The sequence below is a fragment of the Eleginops maclovinus genome, chromosome 3 (assembly GCF_036324505.1).
Source record: "Eleginops maclovinus isolate JMC-PN-2008 ecotype Puerto Natales chromosome 3, JC_Emac_rtc_rv5, whole genome shotgun sequence".
NCBI lineage: Eukaryota > Metazoa > Chordata > Actinopteri > Perciformes > Eleginopidae > Eleginops > Eleginops maclovinus.
The window spans coordinates 13703453-13726443 of NC_086351.1; the positions used below are offsets into that span (position 1 = coordinate 13703453).

The 22991-nt window shown below is 41.4% G+C and overlaps 2 protein-coding genes across 2 annotated transcripts; one reads left to right on the top strand and one right to left on the bottom strand.

Moving 5' to 3' along the window:
- The first annotated feature begins 1287 nt into the window (after positions 1 to 1287).
- Positions 1288 to 6280, top strand: igflr1 (IGF-like family receptor 1). The gene is made up of 8 exons (XM_063878853.1): positions 1288 to 1498; positions 1567 to 1759; positions 2229 to 2256; positions 2349 to 2396; positions 3586 to 3640; positions 3724 to 3804; positions 3995 to 4099; positions 4766 to 6280. The coding sequence occupies exons 1-8, from the start codon at positions 1315 to 1317 to the stop codon at positions 5089 to 5091; spliced, it is 1020 nt and encodes a 339-aa protein (XP_063734923.1). The 5' UTR covers positions 1288 to 1314; the 3' UTR covers positions 5092 to 6280.
- Positions 5451 to 22988, bottom strand: kmt2bb (lysine (K)-specific methyltransferase 2Bb). The gene is made up of 34 exons (XM_063878804.1): positions 21790 to 22988; positions 21529 to 21686; positions 21236 to 21355; positions 20841 to 21027; positions 20305 to 20536; positions 20145 to 20212; positions 19795 to 20052; positions 19497 to 19603; positions 18968 to 19078; positions 18504 to 18617; positions 17837 to 17983; positions 17652 to 17744; positions 17430 to 17547; positions 17218 to 17331; positions 16113 to 16297; positions 15835 to 15936; positions 15407 to 15517; positions 15187 to 15263; positions 14760 to 14983; positions 14559 to 14662; positions 14286 to 14423; positions 13936 to 14094; positions 13729 to 13846; positions 13557 to 13635; positions 13299 to 13459; positions 13070 to 13222; positions 9940 to 12967; positions 9682 to 9782; positions 9370 to 9507; positions 9002 to 9254; positions 8723 to 8830; positions 8520 to 8603; positions 8209 to 8338; positions 5451 to 8104 (listed from the first exon to the last, which is right to left on the bottom strand). The coding sequence occupies exons 1-34, from the start codon at positions 22760 to 22762 to the stop codon at positions 7829 to 7831; spliced, it is 8529 nt and encodes a 2842-aa protein (XP_063734874.1). The 5' UTR covers positions 22763 to 22988; the 3' UTR covers positions 5451 to 7828.
- Between the last annotated feature and the right edge of the window lie 3 nt (positions 22989 to 22991).

Sequence of the window (22991 nt, forward strand, 5' to 3'; positions counted from 1 at the left end):
ACACAAGTCAGCACAGAAATCATCATGCAAAGTCACTGTCTTGTGATTAATGCAACACTTCTTTTGCAAGTTCCTGATATTTAAGCGGTCTACTCATCAATAAATTCCACTTCTGAATCATCTTACCCATCATTTGGGGACAAATTCCTCTTCTTTGTGTGCTTCAAGCAGGCCTTGCTTTTCAAGTGTCATCCAAACTGTCCAGTATTGAATACATTGGTTACTCTGCAAATACCTGACACAGTGGCATTCCCTAACCATTTCACTGATATCAAACTTTGTTCTTGTGTGTGTGCCCTTATTCATATAAACATATGTTAGGCAAATGTTAGACAGTTAAGAATGTATTATTCATTTTAATGAGTTTATGTATGAACTATTTTGACCATCATTTTATTTCCATTTGCCATGGTGATCTTGAAGTAATCTTATGTCTATATTTTCAAACCCTAAAAGTCGCAACAACTTCTTTTGACCGCCTTAAACATTTAAAAAAAAAATCCAATTACAAAGTAAACCATGATGGAGACATGATTTCCTTTTTTGAGGATGAATAATGAGACGTACCATCATTGAGCGGCTGAATTAATGTAGCCGGTCTGGGCCTACTTCTCAGCAGACCCTTGCTACGACTCTGCGTTGTGTTGTGCGTGTTTGATGGACAAGGAGATTCGGTTGTTGTCTTTAACCGACACTGTGGCGTATTTATTCCTCTGCATGAAATAAACACAATAATGCAGCAGCATTAATACAGATGGACGTCTGCAACACACCAGTCTGTGGTGGGGAAAAGACGCCATTAAACATGCTGCAGGTGCTGTGTGTGAGTCCTCACAAGTGCTGCTAAACAGTACACTTAACTAAAAGTTTGCTAAAACACTCAAACTTCTGCAAAACAACTACACAGCAACACATTAGCACCATGGAATGATATTATAACCTTGTTTCACAGTTTAAGATATATAAACACTGTCATACATCATTTAGAACAGAAATCTACAAAGAGCACATGACAAACTCTCCTCACCTCACCTCAGTCTGCCATCAAACAACTGAGTGAGAGAGGGTGCAACGCAGGTAGATGACGTCTTTGCCGAAAGTGAAGACTTGAAAATAAAAGCATTAGCTCCCAAAACGGTCTTTTGTGGTAAACATACCAAAATAAAAGTGACAATAAATAATATTGGAACAATAAAATAAAACGTGAGGGATTATTGGTGGAATGCATTCCTGTATATTTATATACCTGCTACATTAAGGCTACTCAAATGAGAGTTCTGTGAATATTCTGCTCTGGTTGAAGTGGGTGGGTCTATGTCTCATCCAAAACAACCCAGACTGGTGAGTTTAAACCTGCAGTCAGACTTGTGTGTTGCACAAACAATCGTCATGTCTACTGCATTTGATAGCAGATTGTTGCACTCTGAAAACTGCCGTGATCCTACAACTTACTGGGATAGAACAACATCTAATTGCGTGCCGTGTGACATAACACCAGGTATGTATTTTTGTTCTATTGTATTATATCGTATTGAATGCTATTATATTGTTATATCTACAACCCAGGATACGAAGTCACAGCTAACTGTGGAAAGAGTGACGACGGATCGCAACATGAAGTCAGCAAAACGGTGTGCAAAGCCAACACTTTTAATGATGGAAGCGCCGGATTTTGTAAAAGTTGTTCCATATGTCGACCCGGGTATATCATTTCGAGCCCGTGCACAATAACAACTGACACCAAGTGCGAAGATATAGGGTAAGAAGAACGTTTGATCATGTAAACAGGAATAAGGAGAATACAGTCGATATGGAGATAAACGGGCCAAATTACATGCATTCTGCGCTCCATAAAGCCTACTACAGTTAAAACGAAAAGTCCAATTAGACAAATCACACAACAAACCGTTATACAGCTCCGAAGAGACTATTTTTCTTCGATCTTTATCCCTACATTTATGGCAGCCATTCCACTGTCTACTGAATTCCAATACAGATAAATGTTGACAGTAGTTTATAGAATACAATTAAAAAAACATGAAACGAAAAGAAATACTTATAAATAGTCAAACCAGAGTAACTGATGATGCTGCATTGAGCTGTATATTAACCTACCACGTAGCGGGAACATACTGTAATACCCATATAGACCGCGTGTGTTATCACAAAAAATAGCCTAAAAGCCAGTATTCACAACAACAGCTAATCCTTTTCTTGAATTTCTTTAGAAGCAGATCGACCGGAGTTCCTGTCACAGTGAGTAAGCTGTCTGTAATTGGTATTGTTATTACTGATGGCGTTATTCATATATTAGTGTACATGATCCCAGTTTTCATTTTCCTCCTCAGGTACCAACATCAAAGTTTAATACAGCTTTTCTCAGCGAAATACCAAAGGTAATCCGTGTTGCTTCATTTTCCTTTTACCTTATTATATTATATTATATTAAGCGTATGCAGGCCAAGTAGGGGAGACTGGGGACTGGTGTAACAAGTCCTATTCGTCTAGTCAGAAACATGCTATCCTACACGTGCTCCTGCATTTATTGAATAAAGTAGTTCTGGAGGAATGACGTTATTATGTTCATGAACTGTAGTTTTGTAAGATATAATCCAAACTTTTGAATCCTTGCTTTGTTGACTTCGAAGATAAATGTTGTTATTTCATTTATGATAGAACCGACAACAATATGTTAAAAACAAACAGATTCAGGGGTATTATAAAAATATATTCAACCCAAGTACAAATTTGTATTGCTTTTTCAATCTGCACAGGTCACATGCGGTCAAGATAAGGATAGTTCACCAAAATACAAATTTTAATTGCTTTTGTTCAAAATTCACAAGTCACTTGGAAGTTAATAATGATAGATCACCCAAATACAAAATAGTACTGCTTTTAAATATGCACAAGTCATTGTATGGTTGATATAAGGATAACTCACCAAACACTCAAATATATATTTGATACGATCTGTCTGTCGTGTTTAAATTGTTTGGATAATAAGCACACATACAGTATGTACGTTTAATTTATATAAAAAGGTGGTTGTTCTAGAATACATAGAAATACAAATAATTGTTTTAATGTTTTTTAAATTTTAATATTATGTGCATGCCTTTTCTAATAGTGTTTTATTTAGTTTGTGCCTCTATCTTCACTTTTGATGTTACAATGTAAATTTCCCCTCTGTGGGACGAATAAAGGTATTCTGATTCTGAATAGTCTATAAGGTAATTGAGAGAAATGCAAAAAATGGTGTAGCTGCCATGTGTCCGTCCTACTCTCGCAGATTGAAATAAAAACAGCCAAATACTATTTACTAAATAGTATTTGGTCATTTGATTTAAAAAGTGGAAAGGACCTCTCTTAATTTTCTCTTCATAAAATTATGAATTAAAAAATGTTTGTTATAATGTATTATAAGAACATTTCTAAGCAAAGAAAAATGCAATAATAGGCTTAACAGAATAGCAAAGCCTTCACATTTTTCTTGAAAGTAAGTTAGGTGTTGGCTCAAAGAATAAAATGACACAGAAACACGGTTTTGGGTGTGTTTTCATCTTTAGTCTTGAATCATTTCAGACTCAGACAAACAAGGAAGGAGGTACTTTCCCTCCCAGTCCTGGTGCAATGATATGTAAGCAAACCAACTCTTTATTATGGACCAAAAACGTTTTATTTTTGTTTCTCTGAATTTAATTTGTTTTTTTATTTTTGCAGGGGCCGTACCATTAGTCGTCTTTTTTTCCATTACACTTGTTGTGATCGGCGCTTGTCTTATCTACATAAAGCGGAAAAGAGGTGTGTATATTGAGAATTCAAGTTTAAACAGATAACTTAGCATTCAAGTGGAAATAAAGTTTCTCAGTTGTAGTCAATGTAGGGTCTGGGAAACCCCCAAAATCTGTCAAGCAAATATTATATGTTCCTCCCACAATGTCTTTATCCTGTGGTTGTATAACTGTTTACTTCATGCTTGTGTTTAACACAGGACAGCAGACAGTGTTGACTTACAGCAGAAGATCTTCCTACATCAATGCAGGGTTCACCCCACTGTCTGCTCCAACTGGTAACGATGGTCAGGAGGGCCTCCTTAGTGAGTGGAAATTAAACTGCTAACTCGTAATTTGTTAAATGTTAGAGTATGTCTGTGGCATTGATAAGATCAAGGGGTATCAGTAATGTGTGCATAGTAATGAATGCATCATTATCTGCTGGAAAGGTATAGATGAGTATGGCCCACTGAACCGCAGACTGCATACAGTTGTGGAAGAAGTTCCTAGATCCTTTACTTTAGTAAAAGTAGCAAGACTAAATTAAAAAGAATACTCTGCTACAAGTAAAACTCCCCTTTCAAAATTTTGCATAGGTAAAGTTACAAAAATATTGGAATAAGAATATACTAAAAAGTTGTGTGTTACAGCCCATTTCAAAAGTAATGTTTATTAAAATACTGGATTATGATTATTTAAGTATAGTTGTTTTTACCACAGCCTATAAAGGTTCAGATCATTTTATTTACTATATGTACTTGATATATCAAAGTAAATTCAACTATATTTAGTAACTTCAATTATTTTGTTACTTTAATTATTAAAGTAACTAAAGCTGTCGAATGAATACAGTGGAATAAAAGGTACAATATTGGCAGAGTCGAAGTATAGTAACATACAACGGATATACTTTTCTAAATTACAAGTACCTCAAAATAGGACTTAAGTACAGCACTTGAGTGATTTCACTCCATAATTTTCCTCTTCAGGTCCCAACGTCCTGTCAGCACCTTTACAGACCGTGCTGGACAACCTGGATGTTTTGGAAGAGCTGGTGATTTTGCTGGATCCAGAGAGCCATGGAGTTAAAAACACCAAACATCTGGCGTCTCACTGCTCCTTCCCCGCCACCTGGATAACTTACACCTACTCCATGAAGGACAGTAAGAGCCCGCTGAAAGCCGTGTTGGAGGGGGTCACAAGCAGGCACCCCGACTGGACAGTAGGGCACCTGGCTAAGCTGCTCGGATATATGAAGCGCTACGATGCCATCGCTGTTCTTGCCAAACTTGAACTGAACGTGATAGAGATATAACATTCCTTCAACCTGAGACTGCCATACATTTTTTCAACTTTTCGAAGTTAAGATTCCAGATGTTGGGCTTTCTCTGATTAATTCTTAAAATAATGCTTAAACATGAGTACATGTAATCCAATCACCCTGTAAGCTATTCGGACCAACCTATTCCATTATGACTTTACATTTCAACATTCCTTTTTTACTTAAAAAACACTTCGAAAATACCCCAAAATTAATCCTGTAGGAGTTAATTCACGAAACCTCAGATTCTTTGCTTTTTATTCTAACAGTGGCCTTATTACATTCCGATAACAGTGTATTGCTTTTCATAGTTATTCTAATTTAACCTTTCAAAATACAAAAATAGAAATGTATTCAAACATCTTAACATCTTTATTAAGCAATAACATTATAAATAAAAAAAGTGCATAGAAAAATTAAACAGGTTTAGAAATATGTATACAAATATTTACAAACCCAGGGTTTATTTGTACATGGTAACAAATACGTAAATTTAAAGATCACATATTTTCTAATTTTTATGTCTTTTACACTTACTTTAAAATAACCCTACTATATATATATATATATATATATATATATATATTTATATATATTTTTTTATATATGTGTGTATATATAACATACAGCTTTCTTAACAGATTCTGGGAGAGATGGTAATGATAACTTCAGGTTTTGACTAGTGCTTTCCATCCTTCATTGCAAACACACACACAATGACACAAATAGAGGCACATACAAACACACGCACACACACACACACACACACTCACTCACCAGCTCTGCAGAACATTAAAACCATGATACTCTTTAAATTACCATCCTCTCTTTTTGCATCAGTATTCCCGAACATCTGTATAAACAGCTGAGGTAGAATCCTTGCAAGGAGTTGGGAGTGACTCTGCTCTTGTTGTCAGCTAGGTGATTGACACAAGGTAATCTGGGCTCCATCCCAGTGATTGGACATGCAAGAAGGAAAGGGGATTAAGATAAAGACAAAACATGAGGGAGAAAAAAAAGATCATTGGCATGGGGAGGGAAACAGTGCTCACTTTACTCCTGTGGATGATTCTAAGACCGTCAGTAATTTAGCATAACAAAAAAAATAAAAATATAAATGATTCTTTAAAAATACCTGCTTTTGAACAACTTCTGTCAATAAAGGTTTGAATGTATGACACAACTGCCCCAAATGAAAATTCAAGTAAATTAGTAGAAGGACATCAGTTGTAAACAAACAAAACAAGAGATACAAATAGGGGGAGATCTCCTCATACACTAGACCGCCATCGTTTTTACAAAGCACAACCTTTTACCATTAAAAAAAGAAATCAATAAGTGAATAAATATTACTACCAATTAGAACAGTGTGTGAATTACAAAAGCCTTATCAATGACGGCACTGAACACCGGCTAAAAACAACATCAAACATTATTTCAAGGTGCTGAGCAAACTCTCAACTCCATCTCAGACTCCATGTCACCTGGATGGTGCAGGAGCCGAACACACTCAGTGGCGATGCAAAGAGATCAACTGTAGCAGGTCTTTCAAACATGTTTTGCACGTTTGATGGTTATTTATGTGCAACTGCAGGGCAGCTAAACTTATTGCAATAAGTAATCAGCATCTGCCATGAGACCAATAAAATATATATTTTTAAAACTATTATTCACCACAACTCTTAACTTTTGGCTTGGGTAGTGTTTGCTACATACACTGTACAGCAAGAAGAAGAAAAAAACGCCTTGAAGACATGCCTCTGCCTTTATAAATATGACATTGTTGCTGAGTGAAACCGTTATATCATTATCTATTTTCGAAAGCGACACAGGAAGAGAGTAGGTTACCCATGGCACATCAAATTTAAAAATGGTGAACCTTAGGAGACACTAACCTCTAACGACAATAAGAGTGCTGCTTGAGTGCATCAATTTAGCATAAATGGTCTCAGCAGGGTGAATAAACAGCTAAACAATTCCTGATTTTGCAGGACAACTTTGTCCAACTAGAGACATAAAAGACCCATCAAAACTTAGCACCATGATTGTTATTCACTGGAAACAAAAGAGTCTTAAAAAGTAAAGAAGTTATTAACAACGCCAGAAGTGTTAAATGTATGATAAAAAACACAAAGGATTGAGTGACTGTATGGCTCAAAAACTGACTTCACCACTGCACGGATGGAGCTATAATTTTACCATCACTGGAGGATGGAGCAATCGTGATTACACGTGTACTATAGACAGACATACCCCTCCCCCAACAAGAAAAAATAAAACATATGGTGAATCTCTCAAAGCCTAGCTATAGGTTTTCAGCATGATTCGAACAGATAAGGCTTGACGTGTGTTTCAAAGAAGTTCTGTTGGTGTTTTCTGTACTGATCCAGGAACCCCCTACACCTTAACACCTGGTTAAATGTCCTGTTCACATGAACACCAAAACCACATCCTCAACAACATTTACTGCTGTGGTAAAGACGTTGACGTGTACTTTTCATTGGTACTCTTTCACAGGTAAAAAGACCAAAGGTGTCCAGTATAAACGTTCTGTTCTTCTTTTAGAATCCATAAAAATGTCCACAAATCACTTCTGACCATCCAGATATTCTCATCTGGTCTAATAGTGGCTTATTCCCCTTCAAAGCTGCCCCCCTCCCCCAAACCCGATCCACCTTAATTTAAGGCTGGCTAGTAAACAGGATCCTCCCATTTTCCCAACAGGGATGTCTCAGTTGAGGTACCGCCGACATCTCCGGGCCCCGCAGTTGCAGTTGAGTTTGCTGCTGGCGTCTTCGATGGGGAACTTGTAGTCATAGGTGAGCTCCTCTCCCCTGTAGATCTTCCGAAGAGCAAAGATGACAATATGCTTGCGGCCTTCCACGTTGATCACTCGAGAGTAGCAGTTGGGCTCACAGGAGTGGTTGATGAACCTCGCTGCGTTGCCGTGCATGGTAGCATCCACCACATCAAAGTCATCAATGCGGAACATATAACAGCCAATACCCTGCAAAGGCAAAACAAAAATGAAGCCTTTTGATACATCCACTGACCTTCCTCGACTTTAACCTTCGTTTATAGTCAACTACATTGGAATGAAACCCGACTGACCTTGCCATCGTAGTACTTCTCCCTTTTGTCCGTGAGCACTGAGCGGATGACGATGCCCGCATATTCGATAACCATCTCCCCTGCTTCAATGTTCCTCTTGCAGAAAAGTCCACGGCCATGGATAGCAGACCTGAAACAGAAGAAAAAAGGCGTTTGTTCAGAACAATTCAATTCAATTCTTTCCCCCCTTTTTGTTAAACCCTAACACTGTTTTCCCAAAGTGCTCTTCCAAGGAGTTAACCCCGATCAGAATATTTTAAGACTAATACATGGTATTCAGATTAATGTAGTAACAGTAGTTCTGTGCTGACCTGTACACGCCTACAGCCTCTTTAGATGTCCTTTCCAGATGCCGGAAGCGCATGGCCATGGGTAACTCCAAACTAGTAGCACGCCTACGAGAAGAAAAAACAATCATTTAAAAATCAACCAAAAAGAAGTCAAAAGTGTAACTGAAAGTGTGACTTTATTTAATGGAGGAAAGAAAACTGCAGCTAGATGAGTGAAGCCTGACCTTGTAGACTTTAACAGGACCTCATCTTCTTCGTCATCATAAGGCCCGTTGTCAGGAAGCTGTCTATGCTGAGAAGCCAGGAAGTTAAAAATGTCAAATGTAGACTTCCTGTTGAGAGATAAGAGAAAATGATATGAGTAAGGCTTTTTTTTAATGTCAAATACTTTGTTATGCTTTACTACCTATACTGTTTCCCCATCTACATTAAGGGAATAAGACAAGTTAAAAGATTCCAAAAAAGACACAAGAGCTAAACTGAAATGGGACTGTTATACACACCTGAGGTACATCTCAGAGCGGGCACAGCCACTGGGATTGACAGGGAGGTCGTCATCTGCCGTGAACTGTTTGAAGAAACGGAAGGCGTGGCGTTGACAGCGGTGGGCTCCTTGAAGTTGCTCCAGCAAAAACACCACTGCATCGTGGACCAGACCCAGCATACGGGAGCCGGTGATCCTCTGTAAGGTCAGAGGTCTCAACCTCGCAATTGCTCGGGCCTCCTGCACTCCGTCAACCACCGCTTTCCAAGCCACTGGAGGGGGAGAGTAGAATAAGTGAGGATGACCAGATCAAGAAACGTATTATGTTACTTCCAGAACATGTTTAATAGTTTAAAGGAAATATTTATTTGGAAATATTAGCCTTACCCTCAATACTGTCTGCCTCTGCACTGAAACCATCATCACTGGTTATCTCAAATCTTAAGTGTGGCTGGTCTCTCTTGGTTCGATATTCCTCCTCCTTATCAGACAGGGGCGGTTCATCATCTGAGGTAGAAGCAGCGCCTGTAGATACCCAGATTAAATGTTTAGTCTTTCATACTTTTCTTAAATGATGTGGCCACAATTTTAACAAAGTACCTTGCGTTAGTCATTGTCAAGCACAAAGATGTCACACATGAAATCACTTTCAATTCATACAAATCTTTAGTTAATTATGCAGTTTAAACCCAACATTACCAGAGTATTTCTTCCAGTCAGTCAGGGTGCTGTGTCCTACAGGTTCCCATGCGTGTAGTTTGCCTTGTTCGCCCTGAGACCTAAGGTCCCATGGCTCTGATCTGAGAAAGAAAATTTGCAAGAGAGTAAATAAATGCACTAAATATAATGTTAAACGTGTCTAAAGCTAAAATGCTAAGCTTTTCCTGGTATATACTTACATATTGCAATCATTCTATGTGTCAATGAATCAATAATGAAGATAATTTCAAATCTTACCCTGAGCTATCGGACTCGCTCATATGCTCCTGCTTTAACTGGTCCAGGTTCAGCACTCCTTTCACTGTTGGTGTCTTGATGCGGACTCCTGAAGCCCTGCTGGAAATGCTTGGAAAGACGGGTTTGCTGCGCTCTTCTTCCTCAATGGGGGGCTCTGGTTTTAGGAAGTCAACCTTAGACTTCTTTGTGACAATACGGTCTGAAAGCGAAGACACTCTCTTCATGCGGACGTGCGTGCGAGGTCGAGCTGCGGGAGCTGGTGTGGGTGCTACTGATGGAGAAGCGGGGCACACCGGAGGCTCCGGCTCAATTAATAGTCCAGGTGGTAAAACCAGCGAAGAAGGGCTTAGTGTCCGAAGCCCACTCCACTTGGGGGTGTAGTTACTCGCCATTGCTTGATTGATAATAGCTTGAGCACTCTCAGCGGGAGTCATGGGAGGAGGCTCCGTAGATGGAGCAGACTGCCCTGGGGCCTTGGAGGACTTGGTTTTTTTTGAGGCATTTGAATCCTTCTTCTTCTTCTTCGTTTTTTTCAACTCTGCAGTAGGTTCATCTTTTGGTGTTTTGGCACTCTTTCTTGACTTTTTCACATCTGCTGGTGTCATGGCACCATTGCTATTGTGAGTGAGCAGCTGTGTAATTGTGGTTGGATTCTGAACTGTGGGTGTAACTGACGGAGGAGCTGCTGTGGCAACGTTTCCCACTGGGAGAGGAGCGTTCATGTTACCGGCGGCTGCCAGTGTGGCTGACAGGGCGTTGCTTTGCAGAAGGCTGGCAATCTGAGTGACGCAATTGTAGGAGGAGGAACTGGGCGTGGGCAGCTGGAAAGTGTTGCTTTCTGGGTTCTTCACGAAGATCTGCCCGAGGCGGTTCACCAGCAGTACATGTGGCGTAGGATCAACATTGGGACCCCCCACCTCCTTCACAGTGAGAATAGCGTGTCCGGGTAAAGCCTGTTGAACCACAGGCTGCTGAGGTTCTAAAGCTGGCCTGGGTGTAGAAAAGTTGATGGAAATCGTGTGACCCGATGTAGATTCCTTCTGCACAGATGAAGCGCCGTAACCGTTTAAGATCACTGGGGCTGAGGTGGTTTGGACTGATGTTGGAGCTGTTGAACATTGTGTGGACAGTACAGAAAGAGACGATATTGATGCAGAAGAAGAAACAATGGTGACAGCTGTAGAACCCATTGGCTGTGTTTGTGTGGAAAAGATAGGAAGAGAAACGGTTCCACATGTTCCTGTTGGGGGACAAGGGCCCGATATAGCTGACAGCAGTGGATCTCTCTGAGCATTTAGCAGTGTTTGAGTTACATCTACAACAGGACTGAGGGTAGTAAGTTTAGTAGACAAAGCTCCGATGGATGGGAACTCTTGTGAGGATGTTACTGGCTGAAGTGTAATACTTGCTATAGGAGGCTGACTGCTACTGGGTAAACAGGAATACATCTGCAGGGAGTCTACAAGGCCTTGAGAGGGGTTTTGTAAATCTGTAGATATGACAGGGGATGGCTGAAGAAGATCCAGCAGAACACCCTGACTGTTATCAGCAGAGTCCGGTAATGGGGGATCCACTGTATCGGCTCTTAGGTGGTTCATCAACACAGCAGAGTGACTGCTGTCACCCTCCAAGTTCAGAGGTCTACAAGCATCAGACTTGGTCTCAACCAAAGGAACAATCTCAGTGAAATGTGGACCAGTGTCACACCTCTCAAGAACAAGCGGTGTTCCAGCGGCAAATCCTAAACTGGAACTCTGGAATAATTCCTCTGAAAGGGGAGTCTCAGGCACCTTTGTGAGTAAGTTAGGCGTAGCATCAAGAGCTAGAGTAGGAAGCACGGTCTCCTTATTTACTGAAGGAGTGTCAGAGGATTTCGGTCCATCTTGAGGAGAACCATCTGCGGGACTTTTGCTGGCTGATGAAGAATCTGTGTGCTTATCATTGGATGATACTTTGGGGAACAGGCTCGGTGCAGCCTGTGTGTTGTTTGCCGTTTCCGAGCCGGGAACATTTTTATTGTTTAGGCTTTTGGCTTGCATCAGAGCTTGACTGGAACCCTCAGCTTTCTGAGCATCATCGTTGGTCGCGATACTTGCATCACTCTCCGTACCGTCATCTACACCATCCAGCTGAGCCACGGGCCGGGAGGAAGGGGAGGAGGGAGACATGGAATGATCTTTTGATCCGGGACAGCCCACTATTGTCCGTGAGAAGTCGAAATAGTGCTCCATATCGTCGTCAGAAGAGCTGTTGCCCAAGTCGTCCCTGGCTGAGGCTGCAGACCGTGGCAGGTTGGCAACAAGAGGCTTCTTCTTGGGCACCTCCTGGGTTCTCCCCCAAAATTCGTCCTGATCGTCACCTTCCACCACTATTTGTCCCCCACAGTTCATTGCCACGCCTTCATTCAGGAGGGTTTCTTCAATCTCCAGCTCTGTTCTCATCTCTTGGCCCAATCTCATGTTGGGATCTTTATGGAATGAACTGTAGGGAAATACTTCTTCATCTTTCTGTTGGTCTGAACCGCCCTGGGGTGACGTACCATTTGCTGGGGAAACATCTTCCGGCTCTGGTGAAGCTAAGAAGTTGTGCGGGACCTCGACTGAGTCAGACTGGTTCAGATCAAATGACAATCGGTTTCTGGGAAGGTGTTGTATGGATGGCGAGAAAGACAGACTTGGAGAGGGGAAGTTTCCCGCACCTTCCTGCCAGGCAGACTGAGGAAATAAAGATGAGGTACAATGGGTCATTGTATTCCCGAGGCATCGAACTGAGGAAGCACTTCTACCTCCGACTGGGCGGGTTGATGGAGACATGTTGTCTGAGACGCCGAGTGGAAAAAGAGGGGAAGTTGGAAGGGAAGACTTTCCAGCACGGAGGGTGATTGGTCCAGTCAGAGGGCCCAGAGGAGGGGGGGGCATGTGAGTGCGGAGACTTGGGGTCTGTGAGTGAGGGCTGTGGCGACGAACCCTTCGAGTTTCGTCCAGATCACTTATGGTTAATATGTGGTGGGGTTTCGCCTGGATTACTCCTAAAGGAAACCAGAATAGAGTTTTGAGTGTTTTGATTAGATCACTATATTGTGTTTAAGAGGAATTAAATGAGTTGTACTAAAAGTAAATAGAAATTTTACCTGGGGATGGCAGAGGTCGAGACATTCCCCCAGCTGGTCTCCTAGGAATCTTTGGCCTTGCTCCGTGATCAGACTTCAGGGTAGATCCTGGGATAAAGGTTTCCTCCGTTGGGGGTTGGGTCTCCATGATATCTATCTCTTGGGCTTCAGATTCTAAGATTCATAGAAAGGGTATATTATTAAACATTATTCCTAATGTACTGCAGTTCTCTGGAGGTAAAATACGCACCAGGTGGAGGACAGGGGCTGTGAGCGATGGTGTTATTGTCTCCTCGGTCAGGCATCTCCTCAACAGGCTTCTCAGGGACGACGGGCCGGACCTCACGCACTGTACATGTATATTTGCACCGGCGCAATGGATTCACTGTGCTCCAGTACCAACGGGTGCACCTGAAACAGAGAGAAGAACATTTTAAATGTGCTGTTTATTTAACGTTTCATCTGGTGTACTGGAATAGTAAAGTTTAAAAGGTAAAACTCAACTTACTGAAATCCAACAGGAAACAGTTTTCCTTTGCTTGCTGAAAGTTCTGTCAGTACACCTAGATGGTCTATCTGTAAGGATCCTGTAAAGACACATGGATATAAATTAGGTAAACATGACATAATAGCAGTGTATGCCATAGAGTAAATAGTAAGCAGATTAAAAACAGGCTTACCGATCATCATGTTGATTAATTCTGGCTCCAGGCCAGTCAAAAACTTCCTGCGAAGGCTGATCCCCTCAAAATCCACATACACCCTGCGGTTTACTTCAAATTCCTGACCGGTAATCATCTGTACAACGAAAGAAAAACAGTTATATTGAATAAAATGTTGAACTGTCAGAGCACGGTGGTTGGAAGAATCAGAAGAGCAGAATGTACCTTGCCACTGATCAGATGCCGGTGTTTGTGGCAATAGACCTTCTTGTCCTCCTGGAACACGCAATGTCGGGAGCGGGCGCACATGAAGTGATAGTTGCTTTGACAAGATGTCAGACAGCAGCCCACTGTGGCGCCGGTCTGGTTGCACCGTTCACATCGCTAAAAGTGGGAATAAATGTAACAAAGGAAAATATATGAATTATAAGAATAAACAACTACAGCCTGTTATCAAATTCAATCTTTTCATTCTCAAATGTACAAGTAAGTTGTAGACTTACAGTCATACAGTATAGGAACAGACATTATTAAAACAACAAGATATTCAGATTCTGGGGTAAATGAACACCAACCATCAAGCGACCCCTTGTGACAGCACTGTGAACATGTAGGAGAGAGCCATTGTCTTCTTCAAACACCTCAGCTGACCACAGAGAGCAGTTGACATGTGCCCACTCATTCTGGCCCAAGTACAGCAAACGACCTGCTTCCTATGAAATAAAATAAAAAGGGTTTTTTTTAAAAAAAACCTTATATTCTGAAAAAATGCTTTTTTGTATAGTATTGATAAGCAGTTCAACACTCCTAGTTGGGATTTTACATTTTATTTGTAGTGCATTACTCACATTAGGTTTGAGGTCTCCATATTTTTGGCACAAAGAGCACTGTCTTTCGTCATCTTTAGACCATCCGGTGTCAAAATCAGCTTTAAATAAGCGGCCCCTCTTCCCTATAGAAATGTAAAACATAAAGGCCAAACAATGGTTAAATGTTTTTTAAATAACTACAAGTATGGATAAATGGATAGCATCATTTCACAACATTACCTTTGAATTTGAGCCTGGCAGCCCGGCTGGTTTTGAAGTGGTTTCTGCTTGTTAGCTCCCCAGACAATGGAGAAAGGGCCTCTTCTTCCTTAACATCCAAGCTCTGTCCATTGTCCTCCTGCAGGAGCCCGAGTGGAGCCCTGGGCGAGAGCTCCTCCCTCTCCTGCCACTGGGCGTAAATATGTTCCATTGTAGGAGGATGGATAGCATTGGACAGCATCCCCCTGTTTGAGAAAGAAATCGGAAGCTCAGTTAATAAGTATTTGTTTTAATGCCATAAAAGCAGTGCCTGCATTTTTCCAGGTACATACACTACATTACCTTCGATAAAGGGCTATCTCCAAAATGTACTTTTAAAACCAGAGTTTTCAAAAATATATGCTCTTAATTATAACAATACAATAAGTAAATGGAAAGCATTACTCACACAGGCAAGTCTTTGGTACAAGAGTTCCACACCTTTGGATCTTGGCTGTTGAACCAATTAAATACTTCCTCTAGGAGCTAAAGAGAAAAATCATAACAGTTATCGATGTATTCTAACGTACAAACATTTTCTGAAGCCATTACAACGCTTTACTTTGTCCCATCCCAAAGCAACGAATGTGTTTACACAAGAGTTTCAATTATCTTTGGTTATACAGCACCTTCAAGTAGTAAGAGCGTGCCAGGGCAGTAGGTCTCTGCTCCTCTGGAAGATCCTCCTCTTGCTCAAGCCTCTTTCGCACTACCTGAACCACGTCTTCATGGAACATTTTCTATGAAAAAAAAAAAGGAAATGTGTTTAGTATTTTTGAGGTTGCAGATCTTAAGTTTCCCATAGCAATGTATAGGAAATATTCCTTGAAGTACAACACTTGTACAGATGCGGAAAAACTATGCGCGCCAATTTGATCATACAGCATACTGTATGTCCCAACAGTGGCTCTAGCTTTGAGATCCAAGTTTTCTAGTTTTTTAGGAATTTATTAATCATACTGAAATGTCAACTTCAATATCCAAAAAGCTTTGAAACAGTTCACTGACCAAAGTTTCCCCTTAGTGGGTATACACAAAACACTGATTGTGTACTCACCAATGTAGTATAAAGGCCTTTGTCAAACTTCTTTCCCACAGCCCGGAGGTCACAGGCTGGCTGTCCTTCTATTCCACTGTCAGGATCAACCAACTTCTCACACTGCAGCAGGGACAGACGTATATTTGACACAAGGCATTTCACAACTTTCAGTGTACCAGTTTTAAGATTCATATGTTTTATTAAAATGGAACAAAAAATCTGATTTAAATACATTATGCGAGTGTATTATAATCCTCTCATGCCACATTTGATTCATACAACAACAAAAAAACTACCTTTGAGCAGGCAACAAGGTGCTGGGTGAGGGTGGAGGAGAGCAAGCAGGCCAGCACCTTTTCCACGCCAGATCTGAGCTCAATGTAGAGCAGCTCTCTCCAGGCACTGGGCTGGGTCACACTGCAAGGCCGACAGGAGTACACCACGCTCTCCGGCAGGCTGGACAGGATCTCATACAGCTCATCTGCAATTATCATTGAGAAAAATGAGTAGAGATCAAAAATCATGTGACTGAGCGATATTTTAAGTGTCATTCTGTTCATAGAACGCTCAGTATCAAAGTTTTTTTCCAAAGCCAATCTAGCGCTTCTAGCGAGTGATGGAGAAAACAAGCCTCGTCCACACTACTGTGTTTTCCCCTAAAACGGAGGCTTTTGAAACCCCCGTTTCAGTTTTAAAACCCTGGGTTGGCTGACTAGTGTGGACAATCAGAAGCACATACTTTTGGAAACGCTGACGTAGGCACCCATGAGCGCTTCCTGATTGAGTCTTATCGATCACGAGTATCCTTCTCTGATTCGTCACGCTCCTACCACGTGACTCTTCTTACCCGGAAGGATTCAAATCAGCTGGTGTCGGGTCAGATCAGCCTTGACTACCAGTGGTAAACATGGATAACGAAGTAAAAGCGCTGTTTACCTTGTTGTCTCTGGTAGCAGTTGCTGTGCACGTAAATTCCGCATTTTATAATGCTGCAACCGGCACGCGCATGCCCAGTATACGGGCATGCGTGATACTCGTTTTCAGGTGTGTTATGTGGACGGATATTACTTCTGATACGGAGCTAAAACGCTCGTGTGGACGGAGATCATTTTCGTTTTAAAACTCCGGATTAAAACGAAAACTCAGTAGTATGGACGAGATATAGACCTATTTTATTTTTGATGCACACATTTGTACATTAGCAGGAATGTCGCACCTGGATGTGAAAGCAGTAATAATGAGCCTATGTGTCAATAAAAAATGTTTTGGTTAAAATTAAACAAAAAATCGTGATAATTAATCGTGATCTCAATATTGATTCAAATAATCGTGATTATCATTTTGGCCATAATCGTGCAGCCCTAGTTCTTCATCCTCAAAAAGATAAAGAATAACACCCACCTGTTAGATCCTCACACTTGGCGTGTACCCAGTGGTTACAGGTGCCGCACTGCATCATCTGACTGTCGTAGTCATTGTCCTCATAGCACTTGAAGCAAATCGGACAGTAGTTACCTTATGAAAGAAAGAGCCATTTGTAAAAGATTAGCCTCAGCAAAGATTGGTATGGATGATAAATCAGGTGACCGTTCATTCCCTGGTTCTCCCCTCACCCAGTTCATTGAGTTTTGAACAGTCTGGACAGAGTCCTTTGTCGTGGTTCCACTCAGTGTCCCAGCTCTTCCCTGGTGTGACGCCACAGCTTTTACACCTGATGCATGTCATACAAACCTACACAGAAACCAGCATATTAGGACCAGCCCTCACTGTATGTCAACCTCAGCCTGCTCTCAGTAAAAATGCTTGACTTGTTTTCTAAGAAACATGAGACCTACCCAAGCTTTCCTCTTCTTGTTTTGTTTTGGATAGTTGGGTCCCAGACAGGAAGTATGATAACAGTTCTGACATCGATCACACTCCAACAACGGCTAAGGGAGACATGAAAAGTGCAATGCTTACTGAGAGAACAACAACTAAGAAGTAAAATATAAGAATGAATAATCACTATAGTATGCCGTACCTTTGTGGGCTTGTTTTTCCTGCCGCACACATGGCAAAACTTGCAGCGACGACAGCACCAATTTTCCTTGTTCTCTTCAGAAGGGCGGTCAGCTGGATCAAGGCAAAACTTGTGGAAGGGCTCACAGCATACTTGGCAATACAACATCTGGAAAAATGAAAATGGCACTCAAATTACATAAACCTCTATGAATGAGTTTCTTTTTCTCACATGCATCATCTGGTGTTTTTACTTCAACCTTGAAGGGCTGTACCGAATAGTTTAAAGCTCCATTCATAGCGTTACCAAGTCAAATGTATTCAGTTTGAACCCAGCATTTCAGTGTAACTGCTGAGAGAGGTTACACTAATAGTAGGTATCGCAGGGTTTCCCGCAGCCCTTTACAGCTTAGGCGACCACCTAAGCAACGCACGCCTGCCGCCTTCACTAACTTTTTATGTTGACAAATTCCCAGGTTTTAAATATTAATGTAAAAGAAGTGATTTAGTGAGAAAATATAAAGGCTTTCTATTTTAATATGATTTTTGATGATCACACCATGACTTGACAAAATATGACCACAGAAAATCAAGGCTAAACAGATGTGTTATGAAGGGCAAAGGAGAGATCACATACTTCCTATCTAAGAGAGAGAGAGCATACAGAGCATCATTTATTAAGTAGTTACCTCATGTTGCCCTTTACTGGCACAAAGGAAGCAGACGTAGGGTGGCATAACCGGTGCAGAGGTCAATATGCTTAAACCACCCATATTCCAAACATTTTCCACAGCACATTCCTCCTGAAATAAAGACAGTGCAAACACAATTAACAGCTGAGAAACTTCTGCTCACAGTAGCTACAAGCGTAACAGGTCTGCTGACTGATATATGTTGTTGTTACCTGGGGTCCCAGAGTGAGAAATGGCTTTCAATGTTCAGTTGAAGCTGTGTTATGTAGGCGTTAGAACACGTCATTGAAAGGATCAGTTTACAACCTCAAGAACAAATAAACGCTGACCTCTAGTGGAGACATTTAATACTGACAATGGCTTTAAATGAATAGACCATCGCTTTGTATTCAAACACTGAGAACACATATTTTGCATAGAAAGAAGTGTCCAGTATATGTAATGATGTAAATGAAATCTACCTTAAAGTCAACCCTGATTTTGAACGTAGGTTTAGAAGACTCTGTGTCTCTCTGCTCAAATCCATGGGCCAGGGCAGCCAGGACGCTGGGGGGAGTCTGCTCCTGAGGACCCTGAAAGACAACAAAAACATGAATGAGGGCATGAATAAACACACTTGAAGCATTGATACACTTTCTTGTCATTACACATAATAAAGAAGATAATGGACTCCCTGAACATTACATACTTTGGTTAAATTTCTAAGAAACGGTTTAACATTCTTTCAGTCAAATTGAGATTTATATCAAACATTTCCTGAAGCAGAAACTTGTAGAAGACGTGCAGCCTCACCATGTCAAACGCTGCATTTAATGAGTTCTAAGAGACACAACTTGCAGGTGGCTGTCTTTTTGAAATACGTAATAAATGAGGATTCATCAACATAGTTTGCCTCTGCTGGAAAGCACTTATTTTGCACACGTATTGTTTGAAAAACACCTGCAAGTTTTTGTAGTCCAACCATTGGCCCCGGCCAAAATAATGACTCACCTTTTCAGGTTTGCGGCGAACAGATGGTACCCGGTGTGAACTGGACTTCCGATGTCTGATTTCTTCATCTGAAATGTCTCCAAGGAATCCATCCAATGACACAAAGTCTTTAGAGGGCAGGGGAAAAACAAAACAAATAAATGTAAATAGGCCTATTTGAATGCTTCATACTCTTACTAGAAAAAATAATAAGGACTACAGCTTTACAATAAATACTTTCTATCTTTGGTGTTGATAGAATAAATAATTATCTGGATGGTAAATGAAGCCTCTATGCCATCTGGTTCCTGAGTGTTACCTTGATTGAAACGGGATCCAGAGCCTCTCTTTCTGGCAGGCGAGGCCGAGCTTGAGATGGCTTTGTCATCTAGATCAGAGTCGTAGTCCACCAGGTCAAAGTAGACGCGGGGTTTCACAACACGCTTTGGCTGCTTCCTTACAGATGGACTGTGGCCATCGCCATGGAGACCAGATGGTGAGTCTGCAGCACCCTCAATACCTTCGTCATTACTCGAATGACCTCCGCTGAAAGAGGACCGCCGTCGCTTAGAGGCCCCTGCAGAAAAAGAAACATGGCATTAAGCTGAAGGCTGAAGGCTGTGACAGTAGTACAACAACATGAAGTGTGCACATCAAGTTAAAAACTACCTTTGGGCGCCGTTCTTCCACTTAATCTGCGTGCTTTTCTCTCTTCAATTTGATCACATCTCTTGTATCTGTTGATGGAAAAACAACACATTCTCAATTATTTTCAAACACTCTTATGAAATCAATTTCAAAGGAGAATTAAATGTTCAGGTCAACTTACACGCAACACTGCCGCTTGGTATTAGGACCACCAAACTTGGGTTTGTCGAGACAGTTCATGCACTTGCCACAATCGTCCTCGTGGTTGCAGCCTTTGCACACTCCACACCTCCGAGAGCGGTACCCGAAAGGCCCCAGACCTTTCCGTTTCACAAAATTTGACGGTTTCTTGACCTTGGCAGCCTTTGGATCGGACAGCCCAGGACTGTCTGACTCAGAGGGAGACCCAACATCTGAAACAACAAAAGGTATTCACTTTGGTTATAACATTCACAGCTAGTGACCTATGCCTTGTTTTTAAAAATGGTCTTTTCCTGAATAAAACAGGATCTCAACGGCACTTATATTATACTGATCACAAATGATTACATTTCTTAGCCTGCTAAAGAACTTACGTTTCTCTACTACTGCATAATACTATCACCTGGTCTACCACTACTGTTGCTCATGCCATCAATTCGTCACATTCAAGTTATGAAAGAATTATGAGCATGTCTAATGAAACAAAATATTTTCTGCCAATCAGTTTACACCTACCTTTAGGGATGGCCGAAGGAGAAATGCCAGTTCTTTCGTGCAGAGGCAAGGCGCTCAGCCTGGGAATGTCGTCCGGTACCAAGGCCCGGGGCTGCCCCAGCACCACGGATGCAGCACGACACACATGTTTGATCCGTGGACCTCCTGCTCTACGGAACTCCTGGCACAGCGGGGAAATGAGCTGCGGCTGGAGAGAAAAAAAAGAAGATAATGAGGCACTGATGTTAAGCAGCTGGAATGAACAGATGACTTATTTGATTTTAAAACAAAATCGTGATGGAAATATTTCAGTAAAGTACATGTTTATAATTAACTATAGCAGATGATTAACAACAATAAAGCGGTAACCCTAGAGACGGATTTGAGATGTGTGGTTGGATTGATTTCTGCCTTACTTGTCCTTGAGCTGGCTCTGTCTTGACTGAAACATCCGAATCAAGCGGAACCCTCTGCTTCCTCCTTTGTCTCTTAGAGGTCACATCTCGAGACCTGGCACCAGTTGGGCCAGATAACAGCTACAGGGTTAACAGACAGAAAAATTGCATCAATATAAGCATCAGAACACAATTTAAATCCCTCTTAATCATGTAAACATTTGTTGAGATTTCCCTCATCCACACCAGTTCCTATTACATAGATTTCATCTTATAAGAAACAATTAAAGATTACAATGACCAAATGACCTTACCCCAAATGACTTGAGCTGCTTCTGCTGGTCGATCTTGATGAGCTGGACCTTGGCTTTCCTGAGGAGACTTAACATTCTTTTATTTGCACCAGTGAGGCGCGCTCTTTGTGAAGCTCCCTTCTCCAAGAATCCAGGGAAATCGCCTGAGCTCTGATCTCCTGAAGAAACAAAGTCATTTATGTCAGAAAGTCAGAAAACAAGTATATGCTGAAATAACAGAAATGTTTTATAATCTCATGCTTTTTAAATGATATTGTTTACCAGAGTGGAGGGGGGCAGTCCCTGCTGAATCCTCCTCCTCTTTCCCGTGTGGAATAACAAGGGACTTGGAGTTCGTGGACCTGACACACACAGACACTTTCCTCACCACACCAGGAGAGTCGAGGTCTTCTATCTTGAGCTTGGATTTGGCCTTCTCTGCTTTTGTATTCCGCTGTCTGAGGCTGATGCTCATAGCTTCATCATCAAGTCCTTCTGCTAAATCAACGGGAGGCTGAACAGGTTTGCTCACACTATCTGCCTCTGTCGGGTATCTGCTTTTGGGAAGCCCTGTGTGTGCCTTCTTTAGCCTTTGATAAATCTTGAGATGAGCAGCTTGTTTATTAAACCTCGGGGAATTTTTCTTTTTAAGGGTATCCAGGGGGTCAGTCGATAGTTCTGTTGGCTTATCAACTTGTGTAGATAAAAACAGATCCTCACATTTGTCCTCTGTTTGGTCCAGTGTATACGCATCTTCACTTAATTCTTCTGGCACTTGCCACTTGAAAGAAGAGTTCTTTAGAAGAGACTTCTTTTCATTTTTGCCACTTTTTCTCTCAGAAAAAAGGCTTTCAGCTATATCAAGATCGTCCTCCAGGTCCTGAGCTGAAAACAGATCAACATCCAACTGAGCTTCACTCAATATGTCCTCCTCGTCAATCGGCAGGATGGGGGATATTGCTCTGTCCGTGAAGTCATCTCGCCTCTTTCCCGGTCGCATTGGCAACCCTAGTTGCAAACCCTTCTTTGGTGAGTTTCTTCGAGGCAATACCGACATTCCAGCGTCATCCATAAACCTTTGTGGAGTCTTGATCACTCTTGAGGATCTGGCACTAACCACAGGCATAATGAAGTGCTTGATGTTTTTCACAAACTTTGATTTACCGGGCTGGGCATCTACAGCTTCTGCATGTCCCCCATCGATCAAGGTGTCTGTTTCTTCCTGCTTCAAACTATCAGCAAGCCCAAATTCCATCAGGTTAGAAATGATGTTAGACTGTGGTTTTGGCCTTTTTGACCCAATAAAATGAAGGCCTGAAGGTCTTCGTTTGCACCTTTTTTGCACTCCAATAAGTTTGGTGCTCAGGGTTGATGAAGGGGAGGAAATGTCACCGTCTCCCTCAACAAATTTCCGACTTTCAGAAAATTTAAGTGGAGCAAACTTCCCATCTCTGCTTCTGTGCTTGTGTTTCTGACGCTGCCCA